The sequence below is a fragment of the Cheilinus undulatus genome, linkage group 9 (genome assembly GCF_018320785.1).
Source record: "Cheilinus undulatus linkage group 9, ASM1832078v1, whole genome shotgun sequence".
Classification (NCBI taxonomy): domain Eukaryota; kingdom Metazoa; phylum Chordata; class Actinopteri; order Labriformes; family Labridae; genus Cheilinus; species Cheilinus undulatus.
In genome coordinates this window covers 28,561,473-28,585,048 of record NC_054873.1, presented here as the reverse complement: position 1 = coordinate 28,585,048, position 23,576 = coordinate 28,561,473, and the positions used below count along the sequence as shown (strand labels likewise).

Genomic DNA, 23,576 nt, shown 5'->3' with positions numbered 1-23,576 from the left:
CCATTATAAAAACTGCTATTTCATCATTTATTTAAGGAAGTGGAACAGACTACAACATCTAGCAAAACTACATTTACTACCAAACAAAACAGTACTCTGTATAATCCTTAAAGTTCCCTATGAATGTGAAGCTTTAATCCATGGAGTCATTAAACCTGGAGCTGCTTTGCTGGCACAAAGTCCTGTTAGAAAGGTATTTCTTTTACTAAACAGTTCTTAGTTAATTGCTGGAAATTCACCGTCATGTTGGGGATTTGTCCATGAGGTTGAAAAAAGTTTTTCTCTAAGTCACATACCTCCAACCACAGACACTTACATCACCCAGAGCTGTTAGTTTCAGATTCCCTATCAAACACACAGCTGTACGTCTCATCTCAACATCAAAAGGTTTCAGAGGGTATCATATTAATTCATGTTAGTTCAGTGCATATGGACAGTGATTTCAAAGAGATGTAACAGCTGCTTTGGTACTTGAGGGACCTCAGACTTTGTGAAAACACGTGTAAGATACAAATTAAATGTTTATGTATGAGTGAAATCAATTTGCGGATTGGTTCTCCATTTTGAAGCTTTATGGAGGATTTAAATGCAATCATGAGAAACTACCAGAATAATTTATAACATGGATTAAAGTCCCCTTTAAGAGAACTTGTTCCATTTAAATTAACTGCACAAATTTCATTTACATTCAACTACAGTCATCATCAGGTGAAAAAAATTTCCCGCACCAGCCGTAAAGCATCATCATCCTCAGCTGCATCTGCTGGCTTCTGTGTGTGCTCCACTTTAGTCAAAGTCTGATCTGGTTCTGGCCGTTGACCCTCAGGTCCTGGATGCTGCATGTTTCCAGTGTATGGCAGAGTCTCAACCTCTGTAATGTCCAAGTCTGTTTCTGAAACATACGTCATGTCCTGGGCATCACTGCAGTCAGATGACTCGTCCTGTAACACCTCTGTCAGCTTCTTTGGGGTAGCCGGGCTCTCCATTATCCTCCTAGAGACATCTTTTGCCTTACCTTCAACCTGTGTGTGTTTGGGGAGTGTCAATTACACACATTTTACACAATGCTTCATTAAATGCATTTTATATACAGTGCAAAAATGTGTAAGATATGACATAGCCTAAGTGTATTTCCTTAAACTTGTTTTCGATTCTAAGGTAATCGGAAAGCACTAAAAGCTATACGGAGACATAATCAAGATTTTAAGAGAAAAGCTTGTACCAAAAATACAAAATAGTGTTGACTTTTAAAGACACTGTGCAACTAGTGTAGCCCTATACATACATGCTTCAAAGAAAAGAAAAAACAAAGAAACAGCACCACCTTTTGGTCACTCAGGAGAGGTGCGTCGTCCCCGGAAGCAGCGTTGGTGAGAAAAGAGACAGCTGCCACTACCAGCTCCTTCTCGTTCATGCAGTAGAAAACAGCCCTGAAAACAGACCCGTGTGTTCGTAAGTCAAGGTGACTGAAAGTTGCATAAAGCTAAAACTTCTAAACGTCAAATACCTCGCAGCCTTCCGTTTTCTCCTGCTCTTCAACGGCTCTTTCTCCGTCACTTTCCCCTCTTTCTTCGACATCCATGATGGCAGCTCGCGGTGCCTGTCTGTCATTTTGTGACTGCTTTACAAAAATTCACATTATTTTGACATTCTTTCAGTTTAAAGTCCAATTACCGTGTTTGGTGGACAGGAAACAAACAAAGGACTTTAAGTCCGGTGAAGCGGCGTGCCCACGCTGGTTGACTGAGTCTGCAGCGCCCCGTAGCGGAACCTCGGCGTACTACACCAGAGTAGAAACACTGTTTATCATCGTTCATCTAATATTTTCTACGCCTAACAAAAATAACGTTCAGTGAAGCATAAGTGCTTTGAACTGAAGTTTTTACAGTCAGTACATAAATGAATTTCTTTCCAAATTTTTAGTGGATTATATAGATAAGAATTTTCTTCTAAGAACATTTAACACTGTGTTGGTATGAGTTAAATTTGAATGTGTCACAAGTTTGAATATGTTGGTCTTTCTTTTAAAATAAAACGGTCAGGATGTAAATCACATACAGATGGGGGCAAACTTATTATCCTCCCTATGAACATTTCATTATTTTATAGTATTTCCCAAGTGCTGTTAAACAGAGCAAAGACACAGCTTTTCCAACATCCTAGTTTTTATTTTTGGATACTTATATTACTTTACTTTGCACACAAAAACAAATTTATTTTACTGAAACTACCAGGGTCTAAATTATTTTACAAGTTTTGAACACTGCAAACTTAAAACAACACTGAACAGCACTGGTTTGTGCTGTGGCTTGACATAAATGTCAGTTCCAAAGGGGCTAATAATTTAGCCCCTGGTAGATTTTGATTTTGTTGAATAATTTTGTTTTATGTGTGAAGTAAAATAATGTAAGCATCCAAAATAGAATGAGGATGTTTGGAAAAAGGGTGTTAAAAATCGTTGCTCTGTTTCACAGCAGTTGGGAAATACTGGGAATGACGTGTTTATGGGAGGATGTAACAATTTGGTCCTTATCTGTACATTACAAACAAACATACATGACAGATAAAAGACATACGTGCACAAAACGGGAAAGATGGGAGTTGGCTGGGGCATCAATAAACATTTAGGGATGCTTATACATCTTAATATTGCTCATCATAAAAACGTCACATTTAATCCAGTGAGGAGTTAAAAAATACCTTACTGTATCTCACAAGCCCTCTAGGCCCTGATCAAGATGTTTTTATGTGGATAAGAAATCCTCTTACCAGCTGCACAAACTAAAGCAGTGTAGAGTTTGTATTTTCCATTTCAAAGCAATTTTCTCCTTGAAGTCTAGACAACTGAGTGTTACAAATTTTGTCTCCTAACAGACACGGAAAAGGACATTTTGGAACAACAGCCTGAAGGATCTCTGTGAGGGCATTTGTCACTGCTGACCAGAAGGAATTCATTGTGAGGCCGTCACGCAGAGCAAGAGGCTTCCTCTATTAGCACAGCCATGCCAGCATCTGTCTGACTAGGGCAAGTTCATTTTGTTGTATTTAACATCCTCTGAGCTGTGACCAGAGGATGTTGTGACTTTATACTGAAAGATTTTTTAAAATTTTTTGAGTGCATGTTTCAAATATTTTTTATATAGTTTAATTAAACATCCTAATCATTCCTCTTATATACTGTATGTACCAGCACACTTACATAAACACATGTGTGCACACATGCATGCACGATACAGTTTATCAGTGCAGGATTTAAACCAGATTTGCGGTAATGTACTGTGTAATTAAAACTGTGGGGCAGAGTCTAATCCTCCAAATTGACATCTCTCACCTTGGTCTTTCTGCTGTACCAAGTAGTGTCATTTTTTTCTTGTAGTACTTTGCTGAATTTGAACTTAAAACGTTTAGAAAATTTTGTCTCAGGTGTTTTTATTGAAGTGCTGAGTCTCAATCACAAAGCGACATTTCCTTAAAATTCACCTTTTAAAATGATTGAAATGCATTCTGGGAATGTGTGCACATTTTGAAGCACCAATAGCTTCTCACCCTGAGTGTCTTATCCTGGCCGGCAGCAGATAATCCACACTAGTCTAGTCGCATGACACATTTTCTCCCAGTTTTCCCCCTTCTTCCCCTCTCTGTCCTTTCCTCACCCTCGTCCAATCTAGGATGTTCAAAACAACCCTCTCTGACTCTCACTTTCTGTCACTTTGTGCTCAAAGCTGCTCTCTCTCTTCCTCTCTCTCGCTCTCTCTGTCAGGCCTTTTAATTATGTCTGTAAAGCCCTTTCCCACTGCTGCTTAGGCCTTGATTGCAAAGACCAGCTTTGTATATTTGACTAAATTAAAAAACAGGGGGAAAGGGAGGGGAAAAAATCTCAAGGGAAAGAGCATGTTAACAGCCAGATGCACTCACATTGTCACTTTCTCAGATGCCCTCAAGTTCAGCGCATTTTAGGAACAAGAAGTAATCAGAGAACTGACCTCATGTCAAATGAAAAATCCTGGAAATCTCCCTACACATGGCCATTTTTGTACAATCGATGTAAAAAGAGGAGCTTTTTGAAGGCAACAGTAACAATGAAGTTTATTTAACCTTGCATATCTTTGATTATCTAACAGATCATTGTAACACTAAGCTGTTATTGTAAGACTGCAGTTAACTGGTTTCCAGTGAAAAGGAAAACATCCCATGACAGTCCCAGACAATTCCCAAGCAAAGCTGCTTATCCATCTCTTAAATGACAACTACTGTGTGTTTACCAGAGACAAAAACAAGGATTGTCTTTTAATCATCTTCTGTACTTTAAGCTCATTATCATTGTTGTGAAGTGAAAACTGTGAAATTCATTTGAAATGATTCAAACATAAAAAAAAAAATCTTTGAAGAACCAAAGTGGCATTGACCTTATCCTCCTCCAGGCTTGATGCCACATCCACAGATCAGGCCGTGCTAAGAAGATTTCTGTTTGTGCTCTAACAGAGTAAAGCTTGTTGCTGCTTTGCTGCAGCATTTGTGGGTCAAGTATGTCCAAAATGTCTGGGGAACTGACTGACGGGAGAGCATACTGTGCTTTTCTTTAAAGAAAGTTGGAGGCTAGTGTCGACCTGTATTTTTAGATTTTACTATAAAGATGAAGAATTGAACCTGCATACATGATAAATAAGGAAGTCTACTTCACATATGTTTATAATAAAGATGATGAGGTGATGACGTCGTACTAAAACAGTTTGATCATTTAAGCTCAGTTTTATTAACCTTTTCTATTCCATATCCCTCCCTGTTTTCACAGCCTCTTCTTCACATGTTCCTCTTCCTCTGAAGGCCATAATTGGTGAGAACCAGACTAATCTTCTAGTTGTCTTCCTCGCCTCTAATCCCCCTCTGAGTGAGGGACTTTTCCATTGGCCTTCTGTCCTAGAATCTTTGGTTGTGATTGGCCATATGGCGTCAAAGAGAGAGAGTGAGAGTGAGATTTAAGACGAGCAGAATGTTTAAAGTGAGTGAAGAAATCTTGCTGGTAAAGAAGGGGATGCTGTTATCTGCTCAGACGGACATAATGCCTTCCCAGTATGTCACCAAGGGTCATATAAGTACACCTCTATGACCACTGTTTCATCTTTGAGCTTAACCTTTCTTTAATTTCCGCTCTGACAATTTAAAAGGCGCACAAACATCTCTAGAGGTCTGAGGTTGATCCTTGCTTCAACTTCACAATGATTGAGAAGACGATTAATCTCAGAGTAAAGCTATGTTTTCAAAAACTCCTGAAAGCCCCTCATTAAGACAGTTTGTGTACATATACTATGCACTCATATGAGTTGTAATATTCTTGATTTGTTGTATGTACCTGCAGACTCATGTATTTTGACCAGGTTGTTTGGTTTGAACCAACAAGTAAACATACTGTCAAATACTTTATAGACTTTAATTTTCTGATAAAGGGTGATTCCTGGTTGTTCCCCATCTAAATGTCAATTCAGAAAAATAATTCTTATATTTCTCTGGTAACAAGCTCATTTCAATTGTTTTCTTGAGATCTTATTTATCTCATTATTTGGAGGGAGCAAAGATGTTTTTCTCATGATAGCAGGATAATACTAGTGATCTAGAGCAGTGGTTTGCAACTGGTCTAGCCTCAGGACCCACCAACACCTCCTTAATTAGCAATCTTGGCCCAAATCTCTGAAATGTTTCAAAAATTAATAAAAAATGTAGAAGTTTGTATCTTGTTTGGAACAAAATGTAACTGAATAAAAAGACAGGACTACCACATCATTGTTGAAATACTAAACTGATATGCATGCATACATTGGATTTTATTCTTTGTCCCATGCTAAGGTACCTATTTTAGTTTTTTCTAGAAGTTTTGAGAAATTAAAACATTAAAATAGGGAAAACTGTTTTGTTTTCCTCAGAAAAGGAGCTAAACAGTTTTATTTCGCAATTAAACAACCAAAATATAGTTCTTATCTGAAAATACAGAGTAAAATAAAATGTTCAGATGTATTTCGGCTTAGGCCTTCTGTAGGTCATGGAATTTTAGCCACAGTTTTTTCCAGACACACCTTTTGACCCACTGAGAAGACCTCGGCAACCCACATTTGGGGCCAGACCCACCAGTTGAAAACTACTGGTCTAGAGGACATACAGGCCGGTTACAGAGGTAACATGTCATGTTAATGCTGCCCTGACTACTGAGATTAGTCATGCCTGTGTGTTTGTTTTGTGGTTTCAAAACTGTGAGGATGTTTTTATACTGGATCTGGATTAAAAACAACCAGAAATGAATTTTTATCATGTAAAAATGTATCAAACATGTAAATGCAGACTACTTAGGGCATCCATTCTAGACAGTTACATGGTATCTCTGGTGGGTGGTTTTAATATTTTACTTAGGGCTGTCAAGATTAATTGAGTTACTTGCAATTAATTAAAGTCCACAATTAGTACACTTTTTAATCATGATTTATTGCAGGATTTTTGTCTCTTTCAACACGCTTTGGTTAAGCCATGTCAGTGTCTCTCTGCAGCCACAGTGATGTAAAATAAGTCCACCACTGCTCCTTAATGTCTTATTTCACTTTTAAAGTCCCTGTAAAGTAAAATCCAAACCCATAACATCACTGATCTTGATGGTGAATTAACCCCCCCAACACTGCACTGACATAAAATCACAGAGCAGTTTATCTCAGTACAGTCTGTTAGCTGATGCCACTGCCTTCATTGAAAGTTAACAGCCAGTAACATGCTGTGTTTTTGTTTATTGGGAGGTCAGTTTCCCATATCTATCAGCCATGGTGGCCTATGGGTCATTAAAAGTATCATAACAGAGAGATTTGTGCCAGAAAACAGTAAATTTAATCCCCAACTACTGTCTCTCTGCCCTGGCACAGAGCCAGGCAGCTGCACTCTGATCAGAAGTATTTTTTTTATTTGAGAGGATCATATTTCTCGTGAGTGGGTGTGGCTTTGGCTTATTCCCACACCATCCTAGAGCAGATTTTTCTGCTTCATTTTTTTATGATTTTGAAGATTAATTGTATAGACTCAGATATGTTTGTCATGGCTGGAATTTGTTCTGGTGATTCATAACACACTGGCCTGTCATACGACGAACCTAAAATAAAGTTGTTGTTTTTTTTTAAATCACTCTACAGGAACTTTAAAAACTCACACACAGCAAGGTGGACAATCAAAAGTCCCCTGAACTTTGTGCTATCAAACATTTATCTTTTTATTGTCCTCTATATCCTTTTCAATCCATAACAAGTTCCTTTTTCAGTGGCTGTTTGTATCATAATTTTTGATCTACCTATAAAAGGAGGTCCATACAGGAAGTCAATTACCCTTAGTTTCAGTCAGTAGAAAAAAAATCCATTTTAAAATGCAAAAAAGTGGGATTTATTTTGATTTAAAATAGTAATATTTTGACAGACCTCTATTTAATGGCATTTTTTAATAAATACCATTACAAAGCAGATAAGTACCAGTACTCTGTTTTTTTCAAGGGAAGGTATCTTAAAAATCGTTTCCCTAACCTGTTGGATACTTAGACAAAAAAATAACTTTTTAAAGACATAGTTACTTCACTTCTAGATTTTCAGACAGAGCAAAACTCTTCCAGGAAAAATATCCTCAATGACATACTCTGAATAAAAACAATAAAAACATGTGCTATTCAAAATATTTATTTCCAAGAGGCTGCACAAAGTTTAGCTTTTGAAAAGAGACAATAACAAACGCATTAGTGGAGACAATGACACCTCAACACTGAAGGTACCCCAAACTGTCTTTGAAACTCGGAGTGGATCTTCCTTTTTTCAGTTCTTTGAACACAACAAACCTTGAGTGAATTATTTCAGATACAGAGAGGATCCTGCCATCCTGCATGTAACAAAGAGACTGTTTTTACTGTGACTAAGATAAGAAAGGAAAGTTATGTTTAATCTGAATGTTTATCTTACTGAACATTTTTTTTTACTGAGTTTTGCTGTCTAGATGGTTTTAATGAAGTTGTTATTTGGAATTTACTGAACAATGCTGCTTTTTGCATATCCTTTCCTGTCTAATCTGTCATCTTCTAGTCCAGAGATAAGAGTTTAGCATGAGCTCTTCCTGCTAAATGATATCACATTTGTGTAAATCTGTCCAGGAAATGATGTTTGTGTTTACTCCTAGAGAACAGAGGCAGGGCAGTCTGGCATTTAACCTTAAGCTGCAGACTATTATGTAAGGAATCATCTTATGGAGCTGATTGCATTTCATCTCCAACTGTCTGTGTTTGGTAACTTTAAGAATAGATTAGGAGAAAGTAAATGCTGATTTTAAGACGTATATGTCTCCTCTGTGTAAGGAAACAGTGAACCATGCATGCAGATGGTTAATACTGACTTCATCTACGGCTTTTATATCAAACAATGAGTCAGGGGCAAAGGCAGCATGAGGACAAGAAGTAAAGCATGGCAGTCAGTGTGATGTGAAGTCAGTGGGACACAGTAATCTGTTCCACCCTGTAAAAGTCAGGACTTGTGGGCTACTTCCTCATCAACAGTAATAGGCCAAATCCACTGGGATTTCCCGCCAATCACAGGCTGCTGGGAGAAACTTAATGACTTTTCCTGGGAAGCTGATAAAAGAGCTTTCTTTTCTTTCTAAATGCGACAATCTGTTGTTTTTCACCAAGCATCAAGAAGATCAAGCAATGCTAATGGTGCCTGACCGCATCCTTGGAGCTCATATGTTATTTTCTCTCTTGCAGACAGCACATGTGTGTTTTTTTATTCATAATAGGAAGGAAACTGAAAAAATAGAGGTTATGAAAGTTGATTTCACCATCAGAAACACCTGACTCACTCAACTGTAGACTACCAAATTAAAGATGTTAATTTCATCTTTAAGCAGGCGCTAATAAGAGCAATCAAGCGCCTGGTTGAGACTCCAATCAAAATGCTAATTACAATTGAAGCAAAGTGAAGAGTTAAGGAGGCCTCAATGTCCTTTTAGCTCTACTTTTCTGTCTGCCTCCCTTTTTAAGGAAGCAGCATTATATTTTTCATAAATGTGTTTCAATTATAAAAGAGCGTGAGCATCTCCACCTAACAGCTGACTTATTTTCTTCAATGTGCAGAAATCTGATCTGCAGCTGTGAGTTTTGATTTATGGTTTCTATTTTTAGGTGATTTAATCAAGTCAAAAACATCTTTTACACTATGAAAAGCTTTCACTACACTTTTTTGCTCTTCTTTTAATGTTTGTACACTTCTGAAAAAAAAACTACTCTTATAGCCGCATACATGACAATTTCTTCACTGTGCTATTGTTTACAGGCTTGCAGTACAACTAAACCATGTCCAGAGCTACTGCCTTGAATTTCCAAGAGTTGCTGATCAGTCAAGTCTGAATCAAGCGTTTTAGTCTGAAGCTTTGCAGGATGGATCCACCTGATGACTGAGATGGAATCTGGCCAATCCATCTGCATTGCAAGGTAAGTTTATAAGCACTTCCACAAGCTTTGATTTAAAGAAACAAATGAGAAAAGGAAATGATCTGCCCAAAGCAGTTTACAGAAATCATACAGCACTTCTTTTTCATCTACTTGTTGAGTAGTTCTGACAGATGGCCCACGCAGATGCACTGTGATGAGGACTGTTTTTTAGAGCATTTTAATCAGAAAACTTTGCTCAGTACAAGCAGTGAAAGACTTCAAGCACACCTCTGTATTACAAAAGCTTCCCCAACACCACAGTAACTCACAGAGGACTCAAAGGGATCTCAGCATTTCCATTTTCTTCAGGTTACAACAACTCAAAGCTTTTCCTTCAGCTGCAGCAAAGGTAGACATTCTGAGGAGATTTTGTTTTCGTTCCTCTTTGATCCACTTCTTTGAGAAAATCCCCCAAACCTTGGCTTTCTAGGACTCTAGCTGCCACAGGAAAAAGCAGGCAAGACACCAGATGCAGATTTTGACATCTTTGATGTGCAGTAAACACAGGTGATGTGCATATGTCTGTGAGATGGTGTGCTGAAGTTCAGAGTAATAGTTAAAGTCCTCTGTGGCCACTGGTTATCTGTGCTTTGGTCTTCATAGAGGCATGTTGAAAACCAGTCACTCACACTTTCTTACTTCAGTTCAAATGTCAGAAAGTTCAAAAATGAGGCACAGCAGTCACTGAAACCTAATACATCCCAGATGATAAATAATTCATGCATCTCAAAGACAACACTTTCACTTTTTAATCTTTCTCCAGGAAAAACTGTCTTTAAAGCACAGACCCTGATGATGCAACTTCATGCATATATTTTATGGAAGAGTTTCTTCATATCTTGCCAAATTATTTTACCCCAAGGTTGTTTCTGCAGAGGAAAGATTGGCCCCTCCATCCTGAATTATGATGGCCTCAGAGACTGTGAAACTAAGCCCCTGGGCTTTGCAATTGGATGTGTTGCTCTGTGCTTTGCTGCGTCTTAATGAAGTTTGCTGGCTGCTGCTTTTCTGTTGCAATTTAATTAACTTTTAAAAATTTTATGAGACTTAAAAACATGAAGCAAAGGACACAAAATGAGACAATGAGACATTTAAATAAAAAAATATAAGATAAAGAATAAATAGTCTAAGTAATTTGACATGGTAAATAATGAAAAGTTTAATAAAATTTTTTTACACCGAATAAAAAGTGACTACTCCAATATTCTCACATTACCTCTCATATAAAAAAAACAAAGCTAGACTTATTCTAAAGTTTTATAGTTATGATGGGAAATGTCCTGTTACAGACAGGCCCTCGTAACAGAGCCCTTGTGGCTGACTCCATAACTCCATCCTTCAACCCCTCACTGATAAAAATATTCAGCCCAATCTACTTAGAAAAACCTAGGCAACTTTTTGCATCAATTTTTTTGTATATTAGCCAGATTAATCTTTGTAAGAACTACTAACTACTACTAACAAGACTACTCTTTGATTAACTTAATGTTTTCTTTGAAACACATCTAATTAACATTATTCTCAGCTTTCAATGCTGTCTAACACAATAATATGAATAGTATAATTCATGATTCCCTCCCACTAGTGGTATCCGTGAGAAAGACCCAAAATAATGCTTGCAAAGGTAGCATCTGCATTTGGTTTCACACCCACTTGGTTTTCCCTCATTGATGAAAGTTATGGAGAATGGTTAAACTTTTGACAGCGAAAAAGGTCAGGCAGTCAAACTCATTTTCAGGAAGTACTCTTTTCACTCATGGTGCAAAAGTGTTGACCATCAAAATCAACAATAATCCATCAGAAAGATGAACAAAGGAAACCCAGCAGTGCTCTCTGTACAACATTCAACATCTAAACTCACCTGGTCACATTTAAACATATCTAAACAGGTATAAACCTCTGCCCCAAGGCATCATGGGAGAATTCTGCCTACATATCCCCAGATTTGAATCCCACCAATCTGATCTATCATCACTGCCATGTCTTCAGTTAGCAGTTCGTCTGTTCCTGATTGTTAGAAAAGCCATTTATCACTAATTTGAAATACCCACAATGCATCACAAGGAGCATTTATTCGTGGATAATGTAGTATTTTGTAGATTTGAAACACAGAATGAAACTGAGTAAAGGTAACAAAATCAGGCTTTGTTATGTGGATAAACTTTGAAAGATTGGCTTACATTACCTAGATTATTCTTGTTTAGGAAAAAATTCACAGTGCCTTGTATCTTTAACAAAAGAAACTGACAACAAAATTATATTTACTTATGTCAAGCTAAAAACTTGGATTTTTATTGTTGATATCGAAGATTAGCTTAAGTTAAATTTACTTTTGCCCAGTTTCATTTTTCTCAGTGCTCTGACACCATAATGTAGTGGCCCTACCGACATTTTCAAATATAACAGAGTTCATTATAGATGCATAGATAACTCTGCCCACCTCCACAGTTTATTTGTTGTTTAGTATTGAGGAGTCTTCAATAAATAACGCTCCACATGCTGACAAAAGAATGATTTGTTATTGGCTGTTGACTCAGAGGCATCATCTGTTTCATTACTGTTAGATCTAAGTTATGCTTTTGATACAGTGGACCACTGTATAGTATTGGACAGACTTGAGAGTTAATTTGGCATCTCAGGCCAGATGCTCCAGTGGTTGAGGTCTTAGCTGTCAGAGATCTCAAAGCATTTTCTTCATCAGTGTGCTCTCTGAGTCCTGTGCTTGTAGGCATGGGGCACCACAGGGATCTGTGTTGGGTCCACTGTTCTTTTCTCTCTATCGGACACCCTTGGGTCAAATTTTGCATTCTTTTGGGATCTTTTCTCATTGTAACACAGATGATTTACAGTTATACATGCCTTTAGTCCTTCAAAGTAGATCTATACTAATGAACTTGAGGCTTGTTTTGCAGCTGTTAGGAGCTGGTTTTTTCAACAAATTTCAGCTCCTGAACTATACCAAGACAGATATACAGGTTATTGGAACAGGTAGACTTAATCAACCAATCAGGCACCTGATTGTCAGCACCCGTGGCTACCAGAAGCTCAAAACAAGAGTCAATAGCATTAGCAAAATAAGCTGTTTGGCATTGGCAGAGAAGATTGGCTAATTTTCCATACTCAGCTCTGCTGCTCATTCCATAAATACATGTTCCTAACAAATGTGACACCAAGTAAAAGGGAAATAAACTGGCTTTTGAATAGCATACTTTTTTTTTTTTTTTGCCAAGAAGCTTCGTTACAACAAATAATCTACCAAGCACAAATTTCCTTTACTTTTTGTGCTATTTAAACACACACATATATACTGACAGATTTTTCAATCTCTTGCTAGATTAAGGGTTGATGTATGAAACAACCTCTCATGGTCTGGCCAGTTCGGCTGCTATCCTGTTTCACATTCATGTCCATTATCCTTTTGGTTAACTTTGTCAGAGGCAATGCATCAGGGGAAATCTTCATCTCTACCAAGTGGTAGCTTCTTGTTTTTGAAGCTTTCAGTTCTGTGTGTCCTTCCATAAAAATGAGAAAAGACAACAGGATGGTTGTCCTCCTCTGTGCTCTGCATAGAAATGTGCTGACTGATTTACACCCAGTTTTTGGCTCGCAGGCATGCCCTTTGTTGTTTTATGCGCGTGCTTACGAGTGTGTTTGTGCGTCAGCCTTCAGACACTCGCCCTCAGATAATTAACTACATTTATTTCAAAGAGGTGAAATCTTTTTTCCCCTCCATGACAGGTGACTAAAGTAGATAAATTTCATAACAATATTACTGATGTGAAATGACACACATGCGCAGTGGGCTACCCCCCCCTACCCCCGCACCAACTGAGCCCAATCTTAAAAGCGCGCGAGCAGCCGCAGACAGATGATCGGTTTATTGAAGGGAGGACGGATCACACTGACTTTGACACACACACATCTGACGGTTTGACTTGTTCAGTGATGGAGGATTGATGAATCAGAAATGCCTCTGCTCTTTCTTTGACCCAGAAGATTGTCCCACACTGACCGACATGATCAGGATGAAACGGTGAAAGTTGGATTTTGTAAATCTAACGCGCTAATCCTGAACTGTTGACGTTAACGGCCGGAATGATGTGAGGGAAACACAAGTTTGAAATCAAATTCAAGAAAGAGGACTGACAGGATGCATGTGGGTGAGTGGGATCATCTGTATTTGCTGAATCTAGGGTGTTTTTGACGAAATCCTAAGAGATCAAGAGAGGAGAACTTTCTAATCTTTCTTGATTTTTTCACTGAGATGTTTTCCTGGCAGAGTTCTCCTGTTATATTACTGTAGCATACGTCATTCACAAACTGTGATTTTTTGCAGAAAATATCTACAGGATATTTACTGCAATAATAATGAGTTAATATTGAAATGTGCGGAGATATTTCCTGAGTCAGTGCAAAAGAGGAAATAAATCTGCTGTCAAAATGTGGAGGAAGGATTCACGGTGCTGAAGTGGCAGCTCCTCACTTGCACTTTGCACCATCCTCTGCTTAAGTCTCAAAATGAATAAATAAATAGATAAATCAACATTTTTTTTAATGCAAGGAAAAAGTTAAGATGGAAATTATTCAAAAGAGGAGGAAATCTGCTTCCTCTCTTGCACCAGCGTGTGGTGGCTTAGTATCCGGACAGGAGGATTTATGCTGCTGATGCTGCCTCAGGTCTTCCTCCACACTAAAAACTGATCTCTTTGGAAGAGGTTCAGAGACTCTTAAATGAACAATTACATTACATTGAGTAATAGTGCCCTCTTCTTAGTACTATGTCAGATTCAGACTGAAGAGGCAACTAAAATTTCTCCAAATTTGTCATCATGTAATTAAAAAGAAGGGTGTTAATGACGGACATTGCTGCTTCAAGGTTTTTAAAGGTTATTTCCATGGGACCTTTTTGATCATCTTGATTATTGTATTCCATTTATTGGGCTTTAATGTTGGAACTCTCTTACAGACCTATGTGAGGCATTCACTATACCACACTGAATTAATGTTTGCAGTGTGCATGAAAACTGCTGTCTTGTCTTTAGTTTGTCAGTGGATGTGCACAGCAACATGCCACTTTGGTGAAAAGTCAAAACAGAATTTGAGTGGCCTGCTGTCCTTGGGCTACATGGTCTATTTCGGTCATTTTTATTTTATGTAATAGACACAAATGTGGCATAAGGTATCATTTCATGACACAGAAGCTCTTATGTGTACTATTAGATGGACAGTAGGATGTTATAACAAGAGGAGTTACGTAAGTAGATAGAGAAAATAGCTTCCTTGTTTCCTTCACTCTCTGTCACATCTCTGCTGTTATACATTCATATATGTAGGTGAGCGACAACTGATACAGACACAAACCCTGCTAAGCTTTCCTTGTTTTCTCTATTCCATGATTGTAAGCTTCCTCACATACTGTCTTTAACAGTTTGGATTTTTCTCCTGTTCGTTGAGGAGGGATTTTCTATGGCACAGAAGACTAAAGGTAAGACTGATATGCTCACTGATCTATACATATGGTACTGAAGTTTTGCCAATATTCAATAGGCCCATGATTCTAAACTAATTTTAATAATTTATTTTATCCTTATAGCACTTATATACTTAAACAACTTTTTTATGATTAAAAGACACAAAGTGTCCCCGGTGCAAAGAGAGGCTGAATCAAACAGAGCTGACAGAGGAGTGGGAAGGTGGACCGTGGGCCCCATTTAGTGTGTGGCATCACATGTACCTGATGATACAGTTGTACATTTTGCTGATATTAAGGGCTGATTTATAAATTACACTGCTGACAGGTAGGACCGATATAGTGGTTGCAAATATCCACAGGTATGTTCATTTTTTCCAGTACTGATACCATGCTGATAATATTGTGCATCCCTAATACATACATCATGTACATTTCAGAATATAATTTAAGATTAGTAAACAACCAGCCAGCTGTCATGCCTCTTGGCTGTGGATTTTCCTGTGGTATCAAATCAGGGTCCTGTAGATCCTTGAAAACTAATTGTCTTGAATAGTATATTTGAAATTTCAAGACTTTGATTTTTACCAGTGAAAGGTCTTAAATTTGAGAAGGCACTTTGACTAAGACATGTTCCTATCCAATCTTTGTTTTCAGGCCAGTCTTATTTGATATCAGTCATCTTACTCCACAGATTGCTTCATGAATGTTCTCCATAATTTTGGGAATTCAGTGTTGGATGTTCTGAATTTCCTCAAAGAGGATCCCAGATTCCTCGCTGTTTTTGTCTGACTCGCTGTGATTTAAAAACCTCTGTTCTGTTGTGAAACACTAGTCCAGTTCTCTAACGCTTAGGCTATCAGGCTGACCACTTAGATATCCCTGCAGCCTCCCCTTATTTAATCAGGTTTCTCTGACAAAAAGCGTTATCCTGATTTTTAATAGTTAAACTGTTTAGGTTCCGCTCTGCACACCTGATAAAAATATGTTTTGATAGATGTCAATATACTGTTCTTGATACAATAGAGACATTAAATGTGTCAGAAATCATCAAGTTTGAGCATTTATGACCCAAAAAGTTTCATTTGCCTTATACCTTTATTCCTTTCTTGTCCAGGACACTCTTGTAAATGAGATTTTTATCTCAATGAGGTTTTCCTGGTTAAATAAAATTAAAATGAAAATAAATAAAAATACCATTTGGCATTTCATAAACAGTTTAATTCAGTCCTAGTCCAGTGTACTGAGAAATCTCATGCCTTTCATTTTTGACCATTTACAGTGCCCTAAGAAAGTGTGTAGAAACCCTAAGAAATGATTCTTCAATCAGTCAAAAAGTCATGTTTCTATTTCTGATCATACAACCAGATGGGGGATCTAAAGGTGTCCGACCCTCTCAGCGTCCACAACGCTCTCGCCACTGTGGAAACTGGGTCCGAAACACAGAGGGAGGTACCTTCAGCTCTCCAAACTACCCCAACATGTACCCTCCCAACAAGGAGTGCCTGTATATACTGGAAGGTAACCAACATGGATCTCTGCCTGGCTATGTCACAGCTGGGGACAAAAGATTGTTGTGCTGATTTTGATCAGTTTGATGGATTCTCTCATTAAATTCTGTCATAAGCTCTGGTTAGAATGAAAGGGAAACATGGAGGAAAGTAGCACTTATATTTGATGATGAACAGTAAGGGAGCTCTGCGTTTGTTTATAGATTTATAGTGATTGATTCATTTAACAATGTAAAGGAGAATTTATGCTACCTGTTTTGATTATTGATATTTTTCAGTCATTTTGAATCATAATTGTAAACATTTACTTGTTCCAGCATATCCTATTAAATAAATTGTTACTTTTATTTCTATTTCTATGGGTTATGGACTGTTGGCTAAAAATGAAGCCATTTAAAGGGCTCTGAAAATTGTTACAATAAGTTTTATTACTTTTATAAAAATTTCAAGTATAGAGTCATTGATAAATTCAACCAAGCCATCTGCAGATCTATCATAAAAGTAGAGTACTCATTAGTTACTGAGCCAGTTATTGCTTCTCTTTATACAGTGGCACTGACACTGAATCACATGAATAAATTACCCTTAAGTTACCCATGATGCTGATTAGATTAAAGGAATTTGAACCATTTCTCTTTTTTATGATGTTAAATAGTAGCAAAGGCAAAGCGAAGACCAACTTAATATGCAGCACTCAAATGTTCCCTCTTTTGCCAGTAAAGCGATAGCTTTTTTCATAGTGCAGTCCTCATTACCTTGCAAGCAAACAAGGCATCAATCATAGTTTTTTTCTCCTTAAAATTTTTTGGAGGCCTCTGCAAAAACGAACTGACTGTGATCAATTCTAAAATCAATGAATTAATGAATGGAAAGAAAAGTCAAGAATGCCTTCTATGCCGTATATTTGTTTGTTCTCTGGTGGAATTATGTCCATAAATAAAGATGTCTTGCCCTTCTGTTTCCCTCAGCTCAGCCCCGTCAGAGGATAGAGCTTCTGTTTCATGGGGCCTTCTACATCGAAGCATCATTTGAGTGTCGTTTTGACCACATTGAGGTGCGAGACGGCCCCTTTAGCTTCTCCCCGCTCATCAACCGCTTCTGTGGTTCAGCCAGTCCCGGGCTTGTCCTCTCTAGCGGACGCTTCATGTGGATCCGCTTCTTCAGCGATGAAGAGCTGGAGGGGATCGGCTTCCAGGTCCAGTACACCTTTAGTGCAGGTGAATGAAACAGCGGGGGCTTATTTGATTCCTGTATGGCTGTGTTTTCCTTCAACAGCCAAATACTCGACTATCTATCCAGTCTGCTTAAGGTTGCACCCATATCAAGTGTCCTTTCTGTTAGTAGCCTACCAGATGTTTATACTTCTATTGATATCTGACTTCCTGTTTCTGATTTTCCTTGAAGATCCCGAATTTCATCTTCATGTTGGAGGACTTTTAAACCCAATCCCAGGTAGGGCAACCACACATCTGAGTTCACTGAAATAAGTTAATATGAGCATTAATATATGATGCAAAGTCACATCTAATCTCTCTTTCTCTGTATTTTTCTTTTATCTTTCTCTTTGTTCTCATACCCTTTGCCGCTGACTTTGGGTCAGACTGTCAGTTTGAGCTGTCCGGGGCTGACGGCCTGATCCGTTCCAGTCAGGTGGAGGAGGAATACAAAGTGAAGCCTGAGCAGGCAGTGGACTGTATCTGGACTATACGAGCCCCACAAAACCACAAGGTATGTCAAAGGACAGTGTTTTTACCAATCATAAAATGCACCAAAAAGGCTTTTTCCACAGTTAAGTGAAAAAGAGAGAATGTGAATCATTGGAAACAACATGACAAACAGCACAGTGATTTAAAAGATGAGTCTCCAGCCTGCAGCGTGTTTTGCATCCTGCATTGCTCTTCACCCCTGCAACATTTGTTGTGATGCATTTCTTCCATGTCTTGCAATGCATTTGGATTTCAGCTTCTTATCACAAAAACCCTGAGAATTGTATCTAAGTCTTTTTTATAAAAAAAAAACCTTTATTCATTGTACAAAAAATGTTTGACCTGTGCATTCAAGTATAGAATAAAGATTGCATAGTGCAACAGTCTACTTAAGTATACTTGCAGTAGTAGAATAAAGGGCTTATTAAATGATGCATTTTTGTCATTAAAAAAGGATACTTGATACTGAAAATAACCTGAAAAGATGTAAGTTAATTCCTCTTTGTCACATATTACAGATCTACCTGCGATTCCTGGAATACCAAATGGAAAACTCAAATGAATGCAAGAAGAACTTTGTGGCTGTTTATGATGGCAGCAATGCCATCGAGGACCTAAAGGTAAGTAATGTTTTAGTACTTGGGATCCGTGCAGTGGTGTAGGGTTGGCTGCAAAAGTGGGTGTTCTCTTAATATGGGCTACATATTTTTTAGGGATCCTTCCAGCAAAGGATACATGGCCTGTGTTTCTGATTTCTCTTGCATATTTAGTACACCTAAATATAGGCCTTTTGTTTCTTGCACATACAAGTGGTAAGGATTATTATGTGATTATGATGAGGGCAGCAAGATGATAGAAAGAGGCACCACCTGCTCATTTATGTCAGCTAACTAAGCAATAAGAAGTAGAAGCCAATTAGAGGCAGGGTAAGGCAAGTCCTTTTCCAGCCTAGAGAAAAAATGCAGCGTACTACTGAATGATGTGCATCAGAGGGGTTTTAGGAGTGAGTATACTATGGAAGCTGAAAAATAAGTGGGTGTACTCCACATCTATGTATATACCCTGCATTACACCACTGTATACATGATATTTGATGCACAATGAAAAGCTTAAACCCTTGATTGACAGTTTTGCTGCATACTGTTTCACAGACATTGGTGTCTGTGAGACTTCACATCCAAACACTGTAATAGAAAACAGTTTGTGGTTTCTTGCAGGCCAAGTTCTGTAGTACCGTAGCTAACGATATCATGTTGGACACTGGTCTGGGAGTGGTGAGGATGTGGGCAGACGAGACAAGCCGACTCAGCCGTTTCAGGATGCTGTTCACTTCTTTTGCAGACCGTGAGTTAAGCTTTGGAATTTCTCACATGTATTATTGTCATTTTACATCTATTGGTAATGTAGTTTTTGTGTAATTTCTGCAACTGTAAATGGATGAGCGCTGTAGTATGAATGTAACAGATCTGTTTCAGCGCCCTTGTGTGGCTTCTGTTCAATACTGAAGCTTTTATAGAAAACTTTGTCATATTATTGACATATGTGATTAATTGCGATTGGTTAATGAATTAGATTCATTATACATTGATGTCAATATGTTTATGTACACACAAACATATAAGGACTGTCAAGTTTAATCAAGTTAATTGCAATTAATCAATGTCATCAATTAGTTCACCATTTTTTTTTTTTAGTTGTAATCAATTCCCTGCTTGATTGTTTCTTTCAACGCACTTAAGCCATGTCAGTGTCTTCCTGCAGCCACAGTGATGATCCACCACTGCTCCTTAATGTGTCATTTTTCTTTAAAAATTCGAAAAAAGCTCAGTGGACAAGTCAGAAGTCATCTGAACCTTGTCATATTCTATCTTTCCTACTTTGTTCACTGATAATATAACTCTTAGTCTTTCTAACAAGCATCTTAAATCCTTAATTGATGAAACAAAGGAAAATCTACATGCTCTCAATACATGGTTCCAGAGGAACAAATTATGAATGAATGTTAAAAAAACTAACTTTATTTTATTTCTGGAAAATAAAAAAATGCAACACTGATGAATGTAACATCTATATTGATGGAAATATATAAACAGAGAATTTTCTGTACACTTTCTTGGCATAAAAATAGATGAGAAATCTTGTTGGAAAGAACATATCAACTATGTAACTAAAAAGGTGTCAAAGTCTGTTGGAAATGTCAGAAAAATCAGCCCATTTATCAATAGATCATCTCTGTTAACACTATAATATAGCCTGATCTACCCATACCTTACATATTGCAATATTGTGTGGGCCAGCAGCCACCCATCTAACCTCCATAAACTACATCTAATTCAAAAGAGACTCGTTAGACTAGCAACAAATTCAAAACCCAGACAACCAACAGCCCCTCTTTTTTCACAACTGAAACTATTAAATATACAACATAAGTACTCTATAAACTTGTACATTAATCTACAAAATTAAATGTCTAGAATCCGCACTCCCAAATCACTTCAAATTGTATTTCTCTGACAATTCCAGCTTTCACTCTTACCTAACCCGGAAGGCACACTTCCTTCACGCGCCACAGCGTCATACCACTAGAGGGCAGTATTTTATTAAATATAGAGGAGTTTCCCCGTGGAACACCACCATCTACTAAACTGCCCATCCTCCTACAAAACCTACTAAAAATTCTTGATATATAAACTGTGTACCACCTAGGATAGTCTCAATGATGATTGCAACTGTGATATATTCAGTTTTGATGAGTAGGAGTATTAGCAATATCACTGACAGTGATATTGGTAGAAATTATGTAAAATACTATAATGCAACCCTGTAACTAACATAATACACAGGTGTAATGTATTTATCCTGTGTCACTTGTGAGACAGTACTTGGTTTTCAACATGTTCTTTGTTGTTAGTTTTTTCCCCCTTTTTTAAACACTTGTCCTTTTAATTAATTTCTTTGCTACAAAGTTTAATTGTAATGTGGTGAGGTTTAATTATAAGCCCTTCGGTTTCCTGCCTCACCAGCACATTTCTTTTCTTCACTTTGCTCTTTCCCTGTGAAAGATGCAACAATGTCACAACCTGAATATTTCATATGTGCAAAAAAAATACCCTGTACTAACAAACATTTACCTTTTTACTCTCTCCTTATTTCCTTTAAGATCCATAACAAGTTCCTTTTTCTGTGGTAAAGTTTATGTTAAAATCTTCGATCTACCTATAAAGCAGGTTCTTCTTCAACAGGAAGTAAATCACCCTCAGTTTAAGGTGGAAGAAAAATCCAAAGTGACACAAAAACAGTTCTGAATGCAAAATAGTGGAATTCTGTATTGACTGAAGATGTTTAAATGGGATCCCTGTTATTCAAAAGGAGTACATGAACCAGCTAAAGCGTTCCAATTTCCCATGGCTTTAGTTTCTTTAGCGAACAGGCTCTGTTACACACCAATGTGTCTGTGTTTCTGTTGCAGCACCCTGTGCAGGCAGTTCATTCTTCTGCCACAGTAACATGTGCATCAACACATCTCTGGTGTGCAACGGCATACAAAACTGTGTCTTTCCCTGGGATGAGAGCAACTGCAAAGGTACCCAGTTGTGCCAGAGCACTTTGTCTTTCTATGCTGTGCTGTGCTGTGCTGTGTATCAAAATGAGTTGTGTAAAATGATGCATGTCGCATCCTGCCTCTGCTGTGTCACATTGAGCCTCCTTGAAAACCTGTGGCTATTAATCCCTGAAATATTAAGACAGGCACTCAGGCTCACCCTCTTTCATTTTTCAAAAATAATTCATCCAGTCTTTTTTATGTCATTTTTCACCCTGATACAAGAAATCAGTGCAAACTTTTATGTTTAGCAGCAGTACAGAATATTCATTTAAATTTCTCTTGGCATGCAATTAATGAACTCGTCACCTTTGAAGCATCTCCTGCTAAAAAAAAACCCTTTCAGGCCTTTTGGCTGCTGAGAAGCTATTACGCACCTCAATTTATCTGGATGAGAGTTAATCAAGGATTTAGCTGTTAGTGAAGAAGAATTAAGGAAACAGACTGTCCTGACATGGACACAAGTAATTTGCTGATGTAATGTTTGTACCTTTAGATGTCCTTCTACTAAGTGTCTTTCCCCCTCTCTTCATTTCCATCATCCAGAGAAGAAGAGCAAAGGTATATTTCACCAGATCACAAAGACTCATGGGACAATCATCTGTGTGTCTACGGGAATCGTTCTGCTGCTCCTCATTGTCTCCATCCTGGTTCAAATCAAACAGCCAAGAAAAAAGGTGATAAACATAACGAGTTAATTTGATATTTGGTGGTATCTATCTGTTGATTACAATTGCTTTTAAACTTTCTAATAAATTGTGTACTTCAGGTATTGATACGTAAAAATAACCTCTTCCCACGGGGTGACCTCCAGGAGGCGTTTGATCCTCCACATTATGAGCTCTTCACTCTCAGAGACAAGGTTAGTTTAATTACCTTACTATCAGCTGTATGTGTGAGATGCTTGTCAGACAGTTAATGTAACATCATTATTCTTTGAAGGAGATGTCTGGTGACCTTGGAGAGTTATCAGAGGAGCTTCAGTCCCTGCAGGCACTCAGGAGATCCTCATCAGGCTCACGATGCATTCATGAACACCACTGTGGCTCTCAGGCTTCTGTCAATTCTATTAAAGCCAGTCAGGCTGCACATGGCATGGGGAGGGGATCTTTGGAGTTTCCTCCTTTTAGAGGGGACTTCCAGAGCTCTTTGCCTCCTTTAAGAGACCTGCACAGCAGTCTTCGTAAGAAAAGCTGGCCTAGTATGAAACCCGGTCGGATACAGGGCCATCCTGATTTGGGGGAGAGAAGACTGGGGCGGCAGGATAGAGTGATGGAAGAGGACGAAGAGGAGGACGAAGATGAAAGGTATGCTGTGTACGTACGCAGAGCAGGAGGACGAAGAGGGAATTATGAAATGGCTCAACAGAGATCTTTGTCCATGGACTTCTGAAATTTAAGAGGAGGTGGATGAACTTCTAAAAAGATGACCAAAATTTGGGAGAGAAATCAACACACGAACAGAAGAGAGGCGACAGTCATCTCACTTAACCTCTTTGTGATGTCAACAGTTATTAAGATACTTGGCTTGTTTCTTGACTCACTCCTGTTTTTGAAAAATCAGGCTCTGTACTCCAGGAGTTTTAAGAAACTGAAGGTCATGAGTCACTGCTAAAACACTGAAACAGCCAACACGGAGCCGTTATTGTATTTGTGATCAGTGGTGAAGTGAAGACAGATTCTAATGCTGTGTAGTGATCTTGTTACAACTGTGTTTTGTTAATATATGTTTTAGTGTAAAACAAAAAAAAGATGAAATTTGTTTTCAAACTGTTTTGAGGGAAAAAAAAACTAATGAAACT

General features: G+C 38.0%; 2 protein-coding genes across 3 annotated transcripts; one reads left to right on the top strand and one right to left on the bottom strand.

Annotated features, from left to right (window-relative positions):
* si:ch211-127m7.2 lies at positions 1–1,756 on the bottom strand. The gene is made up of 3 exons (XM_041796764.1): positions 1,508–1,756; positions 1,325–1,430; positions 1–1,022 (listed from the first exon to the last, which is right to left on the bottom strand). The coding sequence occupies exons 1-3, from the start codon at positions 1,609–1,611 to the stop codon at positions 705–707; spliced, it is 528 nt and encodes a 175-aa protein (XP_041652698.1). The 5' UTR covers positions 1,612–1,756; the 3' UTR covers positions 1–704.
* A 3,035-nt stretch (positions 1,757–4,791) lies between these two features.
* neto2b (neuropilin (NRP) and tolloid (TLL)-like 2b) lies at positions 4,792–23,576 on the top strand. Of its 2 annotated transcripts, XM_041796763.1 has the most exons (13): positions 4,792–4,834; positions 9,330–9,487; positions 14,916–14,972; positions 16,326–16,478; positions 17,437–17,685; positions 17,873–17,920; positions 18,069–18,196; positions 18,693–18,794; positions 19,392–19,518; positions 21,644–21,757; positions 22,322–22,452; positions 22,545–22,637; positions 22,718–23,576. In XM_041796763.1, the coding sequence occupies exons 3-13, from the start codon at positions 14,954–14,956 to the stop codon at positions 23,165–23,167; spliced, it is 1,614 nt and encodes a 537-aa protein (XP_041652697.1). In that variant the 5' UTR covers positions 4,792–4,834; positions 9,330–9,487; positions 14,916–14,953; the 3' UTR covers positions 23,168–23,576. The 2 variants fall into 2 exon arrangements, with proteins under 2 accessions (XP_041652697.1, XP_041652696.1); XM_041796762.1 differs by lacking the exons at positions 4,792–4,834; positions 9,330–9,487 and adding an exon at positions 13,548–13,647.

What these genes read in the sequence shown, in the direction of transcription:
- neto2b (XM_041796762.1), top strand. An exon ending in TATGGCACAGAAGACTAAAG is followed by an intron (nt 14,973 to 16,325) that starts GTAAGACTGATA and finishes TCATACAACCAG; the next exon opens with ATGGGGGATCTAAAGGTGTC. An exon ending in TCTTCACTCTCAGAGACAAG is followed by an intron (nt 22,638 to 22,717) that starts GTTAGTTTAATT and finishes TATTCTTTGAAG; the next exon opens with GAGATGTCTGGTGACCTTGG.
- si:ch211-127m7.2 (XM_041796764.1), bottom strand. Translation starts at nt 1,611, where the DNA reads ATGACAGACAGGCACCGCGAGCTGCCATCATGGATGTCGAAGAAAGAG. An exon ending in AGAAAACGGAAGGCTGCGAG is followed by an intron (nt 1,431 to 1,507) that starts GTATTTGACGTT and finishes GTCTGTTTTCAG; the next exon opens with GGCTGTTTTCTACTGCATGA. An exon ending in CTCTCCTGAGTGACCAAAAG is followed by an intron (nt 1,023 to 1,324) that starts GTGGTGCTGTTT and finishes AAACACACACAG; the next exon opens with GTTGAAGGTAAGGCAAAAGA.